Source organism: Cricetulus griseus, chromosome 8, assembly GCF_003668045.3.
Source record: "Cricetulus griseus strain 17A/GY chromosome 8, alternate assembly CriGri-PICRH-1.0, whole genome shotgun sequence".
In the NCBI taxonomy this organism is placed as follows: domain Eukaryota; kingdom Metazoa; phylum Chordata; class Mammalia; order Rodentia; family Cricetidae; genus Cricetulus; species Cricetulus griseus.
In genome coordinates, this window is record NC_048601.1 from 23,948,564 (window position 1) to 23,964,357 (window position 15,794).

Genomic DNA, 15,794 nt, shown 5'->3' on the forward strand with positions numbered 1-15,794 from the left:
CAACTCAGGAGGCAGAGACGGGCAGTTCCTTGTGAGTTCGAGGCCACCCTGGTCTACAGAGCGAGTTCCAGGACACCAGGGCTACACAGAGCAACCCTGTCTTGAAAAGAAACTTAAATAAAAACAAACAAAAATCCACAACACGTTTATGTGGCAATTACGACCTTAGTTCCAAAGGTGTGTGTCTGTCTGAGGTTAACTCTCCTAACACACATTCCCCATTAAGCCTCTTGTCCCTGCCACCGAGGTGAAGTGTCTCACATTGAGGTCTCTGGCCTGGCCTCAGCATAGATGTCTGCATCTGCCATGCCCAGCTGGCTGCCAGGCAGCAGCTCCCCACGTGAGGTACAAGTCCTCCTCATACCCTCGCCAGCTTGCCACCCAAACATCCTCCACTCGCATGCAGCTGGCTTAGGCGCTCTCTCTTGCCCTCTCTAGCCCAGAACCTACACAGAAGAGGAGCTGAGCGCCAAGCTGACACGGAGAGTGCAGAAGGCAGCTCGAAGACAGGCCAAGCAGGAGGAACTGAAGCGGCTGCACCGAGCCCAGGTACGCACTGGCAGCAGGATGCCACATGCAGGTGGAAGTGAAGCAGCAGGCATCCCGTGCCCCCAGAGGGCCTCCTCTACAGCAAGGAAGATGATGAAGCCAGGGCAGAAACAGAGAGGGGCATTCACGGCTTCCAAAACGACAACCTCAAAGTACTTTAGCTTCGTGCTTTGTGGCACTGTCTATAAAAAGGAAGATCTGTGCTTTGAGTTTCCTGGAAGCCTTGGTCTAGAGTAGATACAGGGTCAGCAAGTTCACTTGTCACCATATTGCCAGGGGTCAGTGCGTGGCCCTGACCTCTGCTCGGAATAGTCTGGGATTTTATAGGGAACGCTCAGAAGGACCTCTGGTTGTCAGTCTCCATCCTCAGGATTCACAGCCTAGACCAGTGGCCCTCATCCCTGGGGTCATTACCTCTTCATAGGGCTCACCTAAAACTATTTGCATTATGATTCATAACAGTAGCAAAAGTACAGTTTTGAAGTAGCAACAAAATGATTTTATGGTTGGGGTCACCACCACATGAGGAACTGTATTAAAGGGTCACAGCCTTAGGAAGGTTGAGAACCACTGTCCTAGACTTTTCTAACTCATCGATTCTAATCACTCCATCCAGTGTTTTAAGTCTCCTTACTATAAAGGTTTAATGAAGTCACTTTTAGATGCTTTTGAACTATTCCAGGGAAAGAGAACTGGGATCCAGCTGCATGCAGCTGGCACAGCACACTGACTATACTGCCCCTTCCAGTGTCTTGACAGTACTTATCTTTCTTCCTCCTGGAAGCTGGAGGTAAGAGATGTCTGGAAGCTTATACCCTGTTTCTCCGTAGATCATCCAGCGTCAACTAGAGCAAGTGGAGGAGAAGCAGAGGCAGCTGGAGGAGAGGGGCGTCGCGGTGGAGAAGGCTCTGCGAGGCGAAGCAGGTACTGTCTGGCCTACTCTGTGAGGGGGCTTGTTCTCAGAGAGAGAGCCTGCCTTTCTTCCTAGGGTGAGCCAGTTGGGCACCACCTCTTCTGGAATTCAGCTCCTTCTCTTTCAGGGTTCTTTGAGTTCTTGGCATCATCAAGAGCCAGTGCTTACTTATGTTCAGGCAGCCCAGACACCCAGGCCTGCTCCCCAGCCCATTCCTCAGCTTGCTGTTGCCACGCAGAACAAAATCCCAGGCCCTGTCACGTGTCAGTGGCAAGCCCTGGGCTTCCTCTTCCTCTCCCTACTCCTTCTCTTCCCTACCGTTTTCTCTAAAAGGAAATATCAGGGAATGAGGGAGATTGTGTCCCACAAGGAACCATCACAGAACTGCACTGAACAGGCCTCAGCCTGCTTTCCCGAGTGCTCTTCCTGTCCTCGATTCCCTGGGCTCCCTCCAGCCCAAGCTACACAGCCACAGAGCCTGCATCCTCTCCCATGTGGGGCTTTCTGGCTGCCCTTGCACTGATTTCCCTGGCTGAGCCCAGGCTTGTGTCCATCAAAGGCCGGTCACTGGGAGCAGTGTCGGAGAGGCTTGGGCACTGTCTGTGTTCAGACAGTGGCACAGCACACTATCTGAACACAGTCAGTGTGCTGTGCCAGCTGCATGCAGCTGGATCCCGGAGCTTGTTCTCTTTCCCTGGAATAGTTCAAAGCTCTTGGGGCATAGGCGTAGGCATAGGCATGGGAATCTATTACGAGGGCCATGTGGTTGGAGCCTGTCAGATTTGGCACAGGGGGTACAGAGAAGATGAGGTTTCTGAGCTGTCTCTGGGTCCAAGGCCAGCCCAGCTTCAGGCATGGAACGACTGACCTCTGCTTCCTTAAGATGCAGTCCCTGGATGGGGACCCGCTTGTCTCTGCAGGTGGCCCCTGGCCTATGGGTTCAGCATTCATGCCGTGAGGCTACAAAGAAGGAAGGTCAGGGCCTCTTGTTTCTTCTTTCCAGACACAGGAGAGCCAGCTGGGCACCTCCTGGTCAGGCAAGCCAAAAAGAACAGGGCTAGCCATCTGAACACTAGCCAGGGGTCTAGCCTTGAGGTGAGGGCCTGGTATCAAGGATCCAATTTTGCAACTGGAGTTCCCAGTAGAGGAGTCAGGGCAGGCACAGAAGCAAGCCTTCCTTCAGATGACCCTCAGGTAAAGACATGTGTCAGCTCGGTGATGACTCTCTGGTGAAAATGTGTCCTGAGAGAGAAGGATGAGGATGAGGATGTTTTGGGCTTGTGCTGCACCTGATGCTGGACCTGACGCTTGAAGCTTGTGCTACTAAAGGGAGTCCAGAAGTTTGAATCACTTTGTATCCAGCGAGAAGACTGGGAAGCACTGGTATGAGTAACACTGATCCCCACGCCAAGCTGTGAAGAAGGGATTCACCCACACAATTTCTTGGCTTCCCAATGAGCCTGTGCTCCCGTGCAGCCTGCAGGCCTCCCCCTCCCCACTTCCTCTGACTGATCTCAGCTCAGCCTGAGCACTGGCACCAGTTAGCCCTCCCTCTGGAGATCCCGGGCTACAGAGCTGTAAAGGCCTTCCCTTCCACTACTCTCTGCCCACAAAATGCCAGAAGGGAACGTGCAGCATGCTTCTCACCTCTCTCCAGATTACTTCAGCTAAGGGACAGCTACGTCCCACAACAGTAGCTGGCATTACCATCGAGGTGTATGAGCTCATGTTCATAGAGTTTCCCAAAAGCGCTCTGTCTCTCCCCTCTCCCAAGGTTCAGAGGCTCAAGGAGACAGCCACTTCGGTTGATGGTTTCTGGAAAGTGCTTAAGGTTTCATGAAACTTTCTATACTTCACCACTTCTGTAAAAGGCATGTCACTCCAGTTGCTACCAGTGATTCAGAAAATGACACCATTGTGAATTGATGGAGAGGCCAGAAATGGCTTAGCATGTTAGATCACATACAGCTCTTACAAAAGACCAGAGTTCGGTTCCTAGCACCCACATCAGGCAGCTCACAACAATCTGTAGCTCCAGCTGCAGGGGAGCTGTCTCCCTTTTCTGGACTACACACACACACTGAATTTCTCCTAACTAGTGGTTTTCAACTTGCTTTGGCAGGAAAGCCCATTGTACACAATTGCTAGTTGAGGCTTAAAATCCAAAAGAATTATTGTAAATGTTTTTTAAAAATTGAAAAATTGCCAGACGGTGGTGGTGCATGCCTTTAATCTCAGCCCTTGGGAGGCAGAGGCAGGCGGATCTCTAACTTCAAGGCCAGCCTGGTCTACAGAGTGAGTACCAGGACAGCCAGGACTGTTATATAGAAAAACCTTGTCTCGGAAAACCAAAAAAAGAAAGAAAGAAAAGAAGATTGAAAACCATGCACACACATACTGGAAAGTGCATGTCCCAGGGAGAGCTGCAGATGTTAAGAAGCCCCGGTTGTCTGTCCATCTGTCTGTCCGTCCGTCCGTCCGTCCATTCCTCCCGCCCCCAGCACAGTGTTGAGGACATCCCTGCAAGGACAGGTGGTTACTCTAAATGGGAGCCTTCCTTTTTAGCAGCTCTCCAGGAAGTCTCAAGGTGTCTGCAGATACGACAGATGCTCACAAACAGAGCAGCTGAATCACTGACAGCTATTCATATTCTTCATATTCTTTATGGAACAAACAAGAGAAGACAGCCCTGCAGTTAAGAGTTCTTGGTGGCCTTGCAGGGTTCCCAGCACCCATGACTGCTCACAACCCTCTGTAACTTCCATTCCAGGGGATCCAACACCCTCCACAGACACCAGGCATCCACATGGTTACAAGTATGTGCAGGCAGAACACCCATGCACATAAAATAAATCTTAAAAATATTATAAACAAGAAGCTCCCAAACATAAAGAGAAACAGTAAGTATATGCTGGCATGACTTGTTAACCTTCTGAAGGACCATATCAACAGTGTGCTCCAAAGTCAACATCTCCTAAGCCACACCCTTCTTAAGGATCCCTGACAGTGGCACATGATCTCTGTCCTTGCCTGCAAGACTTGAATTAACTTCTTAGTAATGTATTTATGGGGAGTTCAAAATTCTTGGACATGAAGCAAAAGAAACTTAGACCCGAGAGCCCCACAAAAGCAGGCTTGCTGGAGGTCTTCAGTGCGTCAAAAGTTGGCTTGTCGAGGCCCTTGAGCATGGTGTGCAGTTAGTCGTCAAAAGTTATTGTGGACCAGATATCTGGGACACCCCCAGAACCTTTCTTGAAGAGCCCTAGGGTTCAACAGAAGTTTGGAAACCATGTTCTAGTCCACCTCCCGACTATAGGCAGATCTTTGCTCACCGCAGGGACCAGAGGTGAGACTGTCTCTGACGGTGCGCATCCCCCTGCGATACATTTGTGTTTCCAGATACAGTCTTTTCCTTTTCTTATACTTAACACTCCATGCCCAGGGCTGGTCTAGGATCAGTTCCCAGTGGCCTTGTCCCTTCCTGGCAGAGAGCGTCTTGGAGACTGGGTGTACACTGTAGCTGCTCCTTTCTCTGGTCTCTCATTCCATTCCATTTGGCCTTCTCATTTACCTGGCTAAGCAAGGAATACAACAGCTTCTAGCGGTGCTACTCAACTTCCTCCCTGAGCTATACCAAGCTGGCCAGAGCCACCCTGTCTCATGCGGTGGTTTCGAGCCTCCATTGCTGTCAAAGGGGTCAATCTTTGTTAGCCAAGATGCCAAAGAGACTGGTCTGGAGTTGCCATCAGGTAACTGTATTTGTCAAAGACTTCTAAATATACAGACTGCACGGATTAGCTCACAAGCCCTGGAGACTAGGGCAAGGCTGAAACTTGTGGGCTTCTTGTCCTGGAATCTGAAGGGAGCTTTTCTCTGTTTCTAGAACTCTGACTCAAGGGTAGAACCACTGAACGGCCCTCGAGCACAGGCTGGAAAGCCACTGGAGGGCACTCAGCTTTCAGACATATCCATCCTTTTAAAAGAGAAGTTTGTGGCTGCTTGGGTCAGCATCCAGATTGTGAGGTTAAAGAGAGGCAGACATTTTGGTGTGCTCCCAGCCTCTTCGTGATTCTGAGCCCTAAAATCTGCGAGCTGCCAGGTCCCCACTTTACACTGTAAGACAGGACGCTGCTGAATGGGATAGCCTGTGGCCAGCAGCCTCGGCATATAGGGTGGAAATTCTGCTTGTGTCCCAGCTCTCTCTGAAAATGGGGGACCTAAACCTCAGAAGACAAGGGACCTTCCTCTCAAGCCCATTCATTCAGTGAAAGAAAGCATGCTCGCCACTAATGGAGTCATTTGCAAGTTCCCTGGTTTCCAGTGCTTTCTTTTTTCTTCCCCGCCGCCCCCCCCACTTTAATATTTACATCTTGAAAGCCTTAGCTTGGAGCCTTTAATATCCAGAAACTAAGTAAGAGAATAGCCCTGGTCTGTCCTTAAACTTTCTTAAATCTTAGATAACATTGCCTTCCAGCAGGGTTGGAGTTCTCAGCAAAGCCATATCTCATTCTTGCTGAGTCGGGGTTGTCAACAGGAAACACCCTGTTGTTGGCTGTCAACTCCATCCACGGTGGTGTTTGTTTCACACACATCCCTCCATACCACGAGCTGCAGAGATGGCCTGTGTGTGCATGCCATGCTTCATAGACATGCACGCTTTCTGGCTGCTCCACTGGGCTCTCTCATGATGTTTCTGCCTGTTTTGTATGTGTCAATGCGATTTGATAGCTTTTTGGGTCTCGGTGACAGCAGTGTCATCTTATCCAATAACTCTGTCTTCACCACTTCCTTGTTGTAGACTATTGGGGAGAGTCTTATTACAGTGGCCTCATCGACTTGCACCTGGGCGGTATGTATAGCATCATCGTCCACTGCTGGCACTAACCCCGAGACGCCCTCCCCTCTTGTTCTCTATCCCAGTCCCTGCTGCTCACAACAGTGAGGAGAAACCAAACCTGATAACCAAATGGCAAAGCACAAACCCTTTTCCAGGCTCAGTGTCAGAGCACTTGCCTAGTGTGCACCAAAGCCCTGGGCTCCATCCCCGGCAGCAGCTGTCAGGTCCTTTCTTCCCACATGTGCCACAGAGGAAGACTTAAGATAGCGCCTGCTGCTTGAGGTTTTTCTAAATTGTATTTAAGACAAACAAAACCTACACCCGCCCTGCTCCATCCCGCCCTGCATCTGCATCCTGGTCCCTTTCATGTTCTGCTATTGGGCAGCAGTTCATTCCCACTCAAGTCTGGACGTTCATCCTGAATCTCAGCCCCTACCACTTGTAGGTTTCACGTGCAATCGGATGCTCACCACCAGCCGCACTTCCACTTCCTATGCAAGCGTGGGCCATGGCTTAACTCAGTGATAGAACACTTGCCTAACATGCCCCGGATTCCATCCCCAGCGCCTACAGATAAATATGTTTTAAAAACGTGAAATTATGGACTCAGCTTCGATCATTTTCATTTGGAATGTGTCACAATAGCCCCTAGAGCATGATAAAGGCTTCATGTGCCGTCTCTGCTCAGATTCACAGGACTTAGCGCTTAGTTAAGTCCACAGTGTCCCTTCCTCGCCGTGGTTTGGGACTCACTCTGCATGGATCCACTGACTGCTTAGGGCTTATTGGACATGCAGATCCTCTGACCCCAGCCCACACCTTCTGAGTCAGAAACTCCCCAGAGGAGGCCTGGGTGTCTACTGTTACAGACTTCTCAGCTGGTTCTGATCCCTGGAAAGCAGGGGAACCCTGGCCATGTGGGGCTGTGTTTTTGTTGTCCTGAACAAAGCTCAGTAGAGAAATGGCAGGTCTGGAGTCTTGCTGCTAGGCTCTGAGCTGGTTTCTCCTGGAAGGCTTGCCATGTTGCAAGTGTCCAGCCACTGGTCGTCTGGTGGAGCAGGGCACCAGCAGCTCTCCTTTTCTGGGGCAGGTGGTCTGATCTCTTCACCTGCCCTTGGGGTTTCCAAGCCTCCTGAAAACAGAAGTGCAGGGGAATAGAATGTGTCCCCACCCTTCCCCATGAGAGAGACACTTCCTGGCTCACTCATTTAAAAGCTGTAGTATGGAGCCAGCAAGATGGGTGTTTGCTTCCAAGCCTGACAACCTGGGTTCAATTCCCAAGACCCTTGGTGCAAAAGAACCAGCTCTCGAAAGTTTTCCTCTATGTCCATACACCTGCCATGACACACATGTCCTCCAGCAACACACAAAAGTAAAATAAATACATATCTCTTAAAAGTCAGGCTAGGTATAGTGGCACATACCTTTAATCCCAGCACTGGCCCACAGAAGGCAGGGGCAGGTGGATCTCTTAATGTTGAGGTCAGCCTGGTCTACATAGGAAATTTCAGGCCAGCCAGAGCTACATAGTAAAACCCTGTCTTGAAAAACTAAAGTCAGGCTATTAACACACACCTTTAATCTCAGCACTCAGGAGGCAGAGGCAGGTGGAGCTCTCTGAGTTAAAAGCCAGCCTTTTCTACATGGTGAGTTCCAGGCCAGACATAGCTACATAGTGAGACTCTGTGTGCAGTAGGTCATGCCTGCAATCTTAGCAATGGGGAGCCTAAGGCAGGAGGATTAACATGAATCTGAAATCAGTTTAAGCTAATATGAGACTGTCTCAAAAAAAGAAAGAAAATACAAAACAAAAATTATATAGAAATAAAAACCAGAGATAGGAAATGAGTCAGTCATCCCAGTCAGTGCCTATCGTGCAGGCATGAAGACTTGGGTTCCATTCCCCAGTACCCACATTTAAAAAAAAAAAAAGAAGAAGCCAGGCATGGTGATATACACTTGTAATCCCAGTGCTGGGGAAGCGGAAACAAGAAGGCTGCTGTAGGTGCTCTCCAGCTAGTCTTGCTGAGCTCCAGGTTCAGTAAGAGACCTTGTCTCAAAAATCAGATGGTAGGTTGGCCACTGGCTAAAGGTACTTTCTGCTGAGCCTGATGAGCTAAGTCTCTGGAACCCACACGATAGAGAGAACCATCAGTGGCATGTTCATGCCACCCTCACACCATAAATTCATTAATTACTATAATAATGGGCTGCAGAGATGGTATGGTGGTTAAGAGCACTTGCTGTTCATCCAGAGGATCAGAGTTCAATTCCCAGCACCCATGTAAGGCGGCTCATAACCCCCTGTAGCTCCAACTGTAGGGGATCTGACAGTCTCTTCTGGCCCTCTGTGGACACCTGTACACACATGCACAGACAGGCACACATACACATATATAAAAGTAAATAAAACTTAAAACTTAAATGTAATAATAAAAACACTTAATAAAGTGGTGATTGAGGAACACAGCTCTGTGGACCTCTCACCTCCATACTCCCACATACACAACACATACAAGTCAATAAAATAAAAGCCAGGCCTAGGGGTGTGTACATGTGAGTAAAATGAGCCCAAAGCCAGGTAGAGCCCTCGCCTAGCACGTGCCCACAAGGTGGGTACTATCACTGGTCAGAAGGTAGAACCCTTGGCCCCTGTTTTGGTGACAAGAATTGGCCTCTGCTCTCTCCATCCCCAGTCTTATGCTTCCAGGGGTCCACTTGGCCACAGGCCCCTTTCGGCGTCCCTAGCTTCTGGAGTGCTGGGGGACTCCCGCCCATAGCCATTGATGCTGAAAAAGGGCTAATGCTTGCACCCCAGTTAACAGACCCCGTCTTGTCTAATATCCTGTCTCTCCTCCTTGCCTCCTCCTAACAGTTCCCTAAGTAATGTTCATGTCAGTTCTGAGGTCATCCCCATGTGTGAAAAGATAATTTACCTTCAGGACATTGTGGAAGGCGTGGTCCGGGCCTCTGTCTTGACACATAACCCACCCCTTCCGCTTGAGATAATGGCTTTTCAGCATAGACTGTCTTTGTGTATGTCTTAAATGTCGTCTTTAACCCACTGCACAGGTAAGGAAATGCAGTGGGCTGTTTCCTGTGGCCCCGGGTCCCAAACTCTAACCCTGGTTTTAGTATGCCAGGGGATTCTGGGATGAACGAAATGAAAAAAAAAAACACAAAAAACAGTTTGTCTTTGCGGTTTTAAGACCCCTGCCCCTAGTCAGACACTATGTGGCGTCTGCTCCAAACTCCAGAGCCTCGCTGCTCTCCTTGTCACCTACTCTGATTGCCCATGTGGGTTCTGCTCACATGTGGGCCCACACTGCTGCCCAATGAGGGAAGATACACTCCTCTCTAATGAGAGGCACTTGTGCACTCCAGTACAGAGCAAGGGTCACCAGACCCTCTCCAAAGAGGAGGGCATAGATGCCACAGTTGGCCCTTTTCAGAGTCTGCTGGGCTTTTCCCTTGGGGCGCATATTTTAATATTCATTATTTGAGGAGTGGTACCCTTTTGAAATCTGGATCTTGGAGGAAATAGAGCTGACTGCCCTGTACCCCTGCTTCCATAAAAAGACACAGAGAAATGCACGTGTGGACCACAGCTTCCATCGTACTGGAAACTGCTCTCAGCAGCACTTGGAACTCCGTTCCTCAACTGAAAAGGCAGACCCCTCAATTCCTGCCCTGTGCCTCAGTGGGGTCCCTCATAGCTCTTAGCCTGCCACATACAGGCCGGAGACCCACATGAAAAGTCTGCCAGGCACGCCCATTATCCCAGCGCTTAAAAGGCAGAGGTGGGACAATGTATGTCAACGCCCCGTCTGAACTAAAAAGAAACTATTTTGTTTGTTTTTTTAAGCCAATTTTGGGGCTGGGGCTATGGCTCAGAGGCCAGAGTCCAATGCACAATGCCAAATGAAAAAGAAAAGGTCCCTTAGAGCCAATGAGGCAAACTTTATTTCCTTGACTAGCCGAACCTTGCAGTTTGTCATTAAAGTGACAAATAGTGACCTTTGAGCCAAAGAGGAAGGGTCCCCACCGAGTCTTGTTGCACTAGAGCAAGGTAACTAGAAATCCAGAGACAGCCAAGTTTTCTGAAAACCCTAAATAAAAAATACACATGGTGACACACACCTTTAATCCCAACTCTCAGGAGGCAGAGGCAGGCAGATCTCTGAGTTCAAGGCCAGCCTGGTCTCCAGAATGAGTTCCAGGACAGCCAGGATTACACAGAGAAGCCCTGTTACAGAAAAACAAAACACATGTGTAACTTCTAATTTTACAGGCCCTTCCTTCTCAGTTTGTCTTGAGATAAATGAAAGGCTTAGAAATATGGCATGAAGGATTGGGATTAGGGTCCCGTCCATGGTCACCAGTGAGTTAGAGAGAGGCCTGCTAAGGCCCGTTGGTCCCCTCCTAAGTGACTTCTCCCATTCGTTTCCTTTCATTGGGTGTTGATAGGGGTTTCTGCCTTTCTGGTCAAGCTGAACATTTAGCCTGGCTCGTTTTTATTTGATACTTTGGTGTGCACGTGCCTACATGCGTGCGCGTGTGTGTGCGTGTGCGTGCGTGAACTTGGGTGCATACTCACATCCACATGGGTCCCACGTCTCACGTGTGTTTATCTTACCCCACCAGTTCTCCAGTCTAGAGATTCATTCTGCACTGAGCTCTTTAGTACAAGGCGTCTCCAGGCCCTGTCACATGTACGTCATCTGTGCCTGAGTTAGCGGCCTCACGCAATCTGATGCTTACACACTAAAGCATGGTATCAGCCACCTGGGTCCCCAACCGGAGCCTCAGTGCTTGTAATTGCAGTGGTTGGGGATGAGCCCCAGGTTGCCATGCAAAGCCTTGCTCATGCATGGCAGTGGAAGACATTTGTTGACCAAATAGACTTGAGGTTGGGGAGTGAGAACAGTTGAGCCTAATGTCAGTCAACAAAGATTTTGCCAGTTCTATAAATGACAGAACGGAACATAAACAAGAACCCCATTCTTCATACCCACCCAACCCTCCAAGAAATTCCCCAATCCTAGGAGAATGTTAGCCAGTGGCAGATCACTGGCATCAAGAGGCCTTGAGTTCCATCCCCAGCAACAACAGAGAGAGGCCAGGCACATGCCTGTGATGCCAACACCAGAGGATCGAGATTTTAAAGCCAACCTGGGCTACATAAGAACCTGTCTTGAGAGAGTGGGGAGAGGAAAGGAAGCTTGAGATGTAAGTCGGTTGTTTGAATGCTTGCCTGCCATGCACAAAACTCTGGGTTTGGTCCCCAGCACTGCATAAATGGGTCCTGGTGGTACACACCTGCAATCTCCGCACTTGGGAAGTGGAGGCAGGAAGATCAGAAATTTACGGTCAGTCATGGCTGCATAGTAAGTGCCACATGAGACTCGCTGGACAATCAATAAATAGGCATTGAGTCAATGCTGGGTCACTTGGCAGTAAATGTATCACATTGCTTTGAAACAAGTGAGTAGGCTGGAGTCCTGGTGACAGGAGAACATAGCTCAGAAAGAATCATACTTCTCCCTGCCTCTGACACCTTCAGAGGCCACCAGAAGTGTCTGTTGGTACATAGAGGGCTTCCCTGGAGCATATTGAGGAAGGTGCATGCTGTCCCTAGGCATCCCTGGCTTTGGGGATGGAATTTGCTGCAGTGCATCGGGAGGGAAGAAGTGGCACCCACGCCCATCCTACCGAAGAACGCTGATTGGCATTTGAAGGTTGGGTATTTAGACTCCGCACTCTCACATAGACAGTGCCTAGCTCATACAAAGCCCTTTTTCTCACAGTCTCTCTGGCCAGTATGGAGCTGGTGTGTCTGAAATGTGACAGACTAGGATGTCTGGGGTCTGGCTGGCTGTCAAGGGCTCTCCAGTTTGAAGCCTATGGTAGTGTTCCTTTCTCTCGGGCACAGTATCCCAGGGGATGTCCAAGATGGATACAGCGGTGAGGCCTGCCCCCAGAGGTTCTCTCAGCTCCAAACCAGCTCCCTGCTGTCCCTTTCTTTTTGTCCAGTCAGAAATTATTTCTAGCCAGGCAGTGGTAGCACACACCCTTAATCACAGCACTCGGGAGGCAGAGCCACGGGGAAACCCTGTCTCAAAAAACAAAAAACAAAAAAAAAAAAAACAAAAAAAAAAAAAAAGGAAAGAAATGCTTTCCTGCTTTGGATTTTTAAAGAAACTAGAGCTAGCCTAAATAATGGTCAGCACAATGCTAGGCACCAGAGAGGTACTTAGTAGTAGATGTTTCTTCGGAGTTTTGTTTTGAGATAAGTTGTCGTGTAGCCCAGGCTGGCGCCATGCTCACTATGTAGTCAAGGATTACCTTAGCTTTGGATCCTCCTGCCTGTGCCTCCCAGGTGTTGAGTTACTGCATGTGCCACCATGCCCAGGTCGTTATCTCTCCCATAAATTATTCTCACTTTGTCCTTAAAAGAAGCCCATGGTCCTTTTGGGTATTTCTAGTTCCTTTTGGAATTAGCATTTTTGTAGATGGGGAGTTGCATGTAACCAGACAGGATTGAGTGGCTAGATTAAAAATGGGGAACCAGCCCTTGATGTCCCCAAGGGGTCTGGGCTGTGAGTGGAACTGGTCTATGTCTTCACCCCTCCTTGGTGAGCACTTCCTTTTGTGTAAAGGGAATGTTAACCCCTTCTCTGCTGCAGCCGTGCATTAGGGCTCTTAGTATTTTGAACAATAAAAAGACCGAAGTGTGTTTCATCTAAGTCTCATTGAGCACCTGAGCTCAGTGTCTTGCAAGTTGATAGCTCAGTGGTAGAGCACTTGCCTAGCATGCTTGAGGCCCAGGGTCCGTCCCCCAGCACCCCAGAAAAAGACAGGGAGGAGAGAAAAGACCCAACAAACCGAAACATCTGTTTCTCACATTTCCATAAAAGGCAAAGAAATTGCTATCAAAATTATTGATTGAGCCGGGTGGTGGTGGCTCACACCTTTAATTGAAGTACTAGGGAGGCAGGGCCAGGTGGATCTCTGTGAGTTCAAAGCCAGCCTGGTCTCCAGAGTTCCAGGACAGGCTCCCAAGCTACAGAGAAACCCTGTCTCGAAAAACCAACAAAACAGTCATCAATCACCCCAGGCTGTGCTTTGCCTGCTTGGTTCAGATTCTGGTTTGGAATGGAATTCCCCCGTTTGATTAGTTTTTCCGTTCCATTTCTTCTTTTTAAGATAGTATCTATTAGGTGGGTTTTGTTTTGTTTTTTTCTAATCATGAGTGATACATATTTATCATGGACATGTTGAAGACTGCAAAGAGAGTCATGTGGCTCAGACCCATCCAACACATCCTTCCTTTTGCCTGTTGTCATGGCGATGCTTTTTTCTCTTTCTTTGTTTTAAATGCCTGCTTCACCTGATGCTGTCCCTTTACTAATTTTATTTTTTAACTTCTGCTCTCAATATTCTGTTATCTCAAACAAAGTTCCATATTGTAAAGGTTATACAAGGAACCAGGATTTATTGTGTGATGTTCAGAAAGTAGTATATTTAGGTCTATGTACGCATTTTAACCTGTGTGTGTGTGTGTGTGTGTGTGTGTGTGTGTGTGTGTGTGTGTGTGTGTGTGTGTGCGTGCGTGCGCTTGCATGCAAGCCCACTCATGCAGAGACCAAGGCTGATTTTGATGTGCATTGCTTACACATTGTCACTGCCCTTTGCTAATGAGTATGGATGTTGCTACACCGTTCTAGCTACACTGCTACCTAGAGTTCCAGGAAGCAGCAGAGAGTTGATGTGGTACTCATGGGATCCATCCAGGTATCTGAGCCACACACAGACTTTATGCTTGAAGCCAAACAGGCTGAGAAGGTTATCTCTGGCAGAGCACATGTTTGGAAAAGATGCAGGCATCAGCTCATCATGGCTGTGCCTGCTGAGATGGGATAAAAGCACTTCACACGCTGTAGCTTCACACACTGTAGCTTTGGTTTGGAATTTGCACACAAGTATCAGGTTTTCTGTGCACAAAGTACTTAGTATGATGTGAAAGGCTTTAAAGGAACAAGAAATTGTGGTCTCTGCATTTAAGCCACTGCAGTGTAGAATGGCCAGTCCAACAGGAGCTTGATACTTCAGCCACGCTGTGAACTTGAGCCCTCTTCTCATCATAGGCCACTCCCTCCCAGTGTCCCCATGGCCCGAAGGCCTCACCTTCCTGGGGCTTCCTGTGTCCTGTGTGTGCTCCTGTGGTTCTGTGATGGTCCCTTGCTCAGCTCCTCTCCCTCTCCCTTGAATGGTGATCAGGTCTCCCCAAGGTCTGTAGATTTCTGAGCACACTGTCTCCACTCAGTTGCCTTTCACTGCTCTTACTGGTAGTGTCACTGTGAGTCGTTGACTTGTCTTGCCAGCTCCTCCCCTTTTGGTCTTACAGTCACAGTGTGACATTGTAACACCATCCCTCAGCTGTGGCATTGGATGCCTCCAAAAGGTGGGAGAGCCAAAAGAAAAGATGGTGGTTGGTTTCCATAGCCCGTGGGAGGGATGGTGCTTCAGGCAATTAGAAGTCATTCTGTATGTTCATATTTCCCCCCTAACTTGGCTGGCTCAGAATGCAAAGCAATGCTTCTCTTAGCCCTACAGAACCATGACAAGGGTAAGATGCCTTTTGTGCAGACTCAGAGTTCCTTTCTGTGGGCATGATGGCCAAGGGCAACAGGCCCTCCCTGCCCCTTAGGGTTAACCTCAAGCACACGTGTCAGTGATGACATCTGAAAAATATTTTATGTAGATTTTGTTGGTCACCCCTGTTCCCTCCTGCACACCCAGAAGCAGCGTTGGCTGCATATTTGGAAGTCTGTTGCATGGAGGTGGCAGACCTACCCAAGGCTCCTGGGTCCCCTAAGGAAGCAGCCCAGGGCCACCGTATGACAATGTTTCAATGTCACTGCGTGCCCTCATCAGCCACTGCTGCCTGCAGCCTGGGCCTGTTCTTGTTCAAGTTCTGTGCTGAAAAAGGACTGAATTCATTTGTAGACTTTGTTTCCCCTGTTTCTGCTTCTCCATTCTTGTGGATTTTTTTTTCTTTTCTTCCTGTTGTTCCTTTCTCACTTTTTCTGTTTTTTGTCCTCTGCTTGTTTTTATTTCACCCTCTCCCTGTCCCTCTCCACCTCCAAATTCCTCTCCTCCTTTCCCTCTTCCTCTCTCGTCTTTTCTCTGTTTTCCTCTTCCTTGTTTGGTCCTTTTGAAGTTGAGCCCAGTGGCGGGACTCCACGGCGTAGACCTCTCTCCTTCTGCCCTTGCTGTGTCCAGGAAGGTAACGTAACCTCGCCCACTCGTCCCCACTGCCGCAGCCACCATAGTCCAACAGGGAGCCAAGGCCCAGCAGTTGCTCCTCTCTCTGACTTCAGAATGTCATGAGTATGTGGCAGTTTCTTACAAGGCACAGTATCCCTTTGACTGTCTAAGGGAGGATGGGAACCAAGGGAAGCCAGAGAGCCTGTGGGCTCCAGTGTCTGCAGG

At 49.0% G+C, this 15,794-nt stretch overlaps 1 protein-coding gene across 10 annotated transcripts in view; it reads left to right on the forward strand.

Annotated features, from left to right (window-relative positions):
• Nucleotides 1-15,794, forward strand: part of Mical3 (microtubule associated monooxygenase, calponin and LIM domain containing 3) — a 181,762-nt gene that overhangs the window by 159,947 nt on the left and 6,021 nt on the right. For 7 of the 10 annotated variants that reach the window (XM_035448519.1, XM_035448524.1, XM_035448525.1 and 4 more), the window contains 3 exons: nt 439-549; nt 1,380-1,473; nt 6,261-6,311. In XM_035448519.1, the coding sequence (XP_035304410.1) occupies nt 439-549; nt 1,380-1,473; nt 6,261-6,311 (256 nt within the window). Of the gene's footprint in view, nt 1-438; nt 550-1,379; nt 1,474-6,260; nt 6,312-6,744; nt 7,094-15,794 lie in introns of those variants that run through there. The other 3 variants (XM_035448523.1, XM_035448527.1, XM_035448528.1) reach the window with 2 other exon arrangements.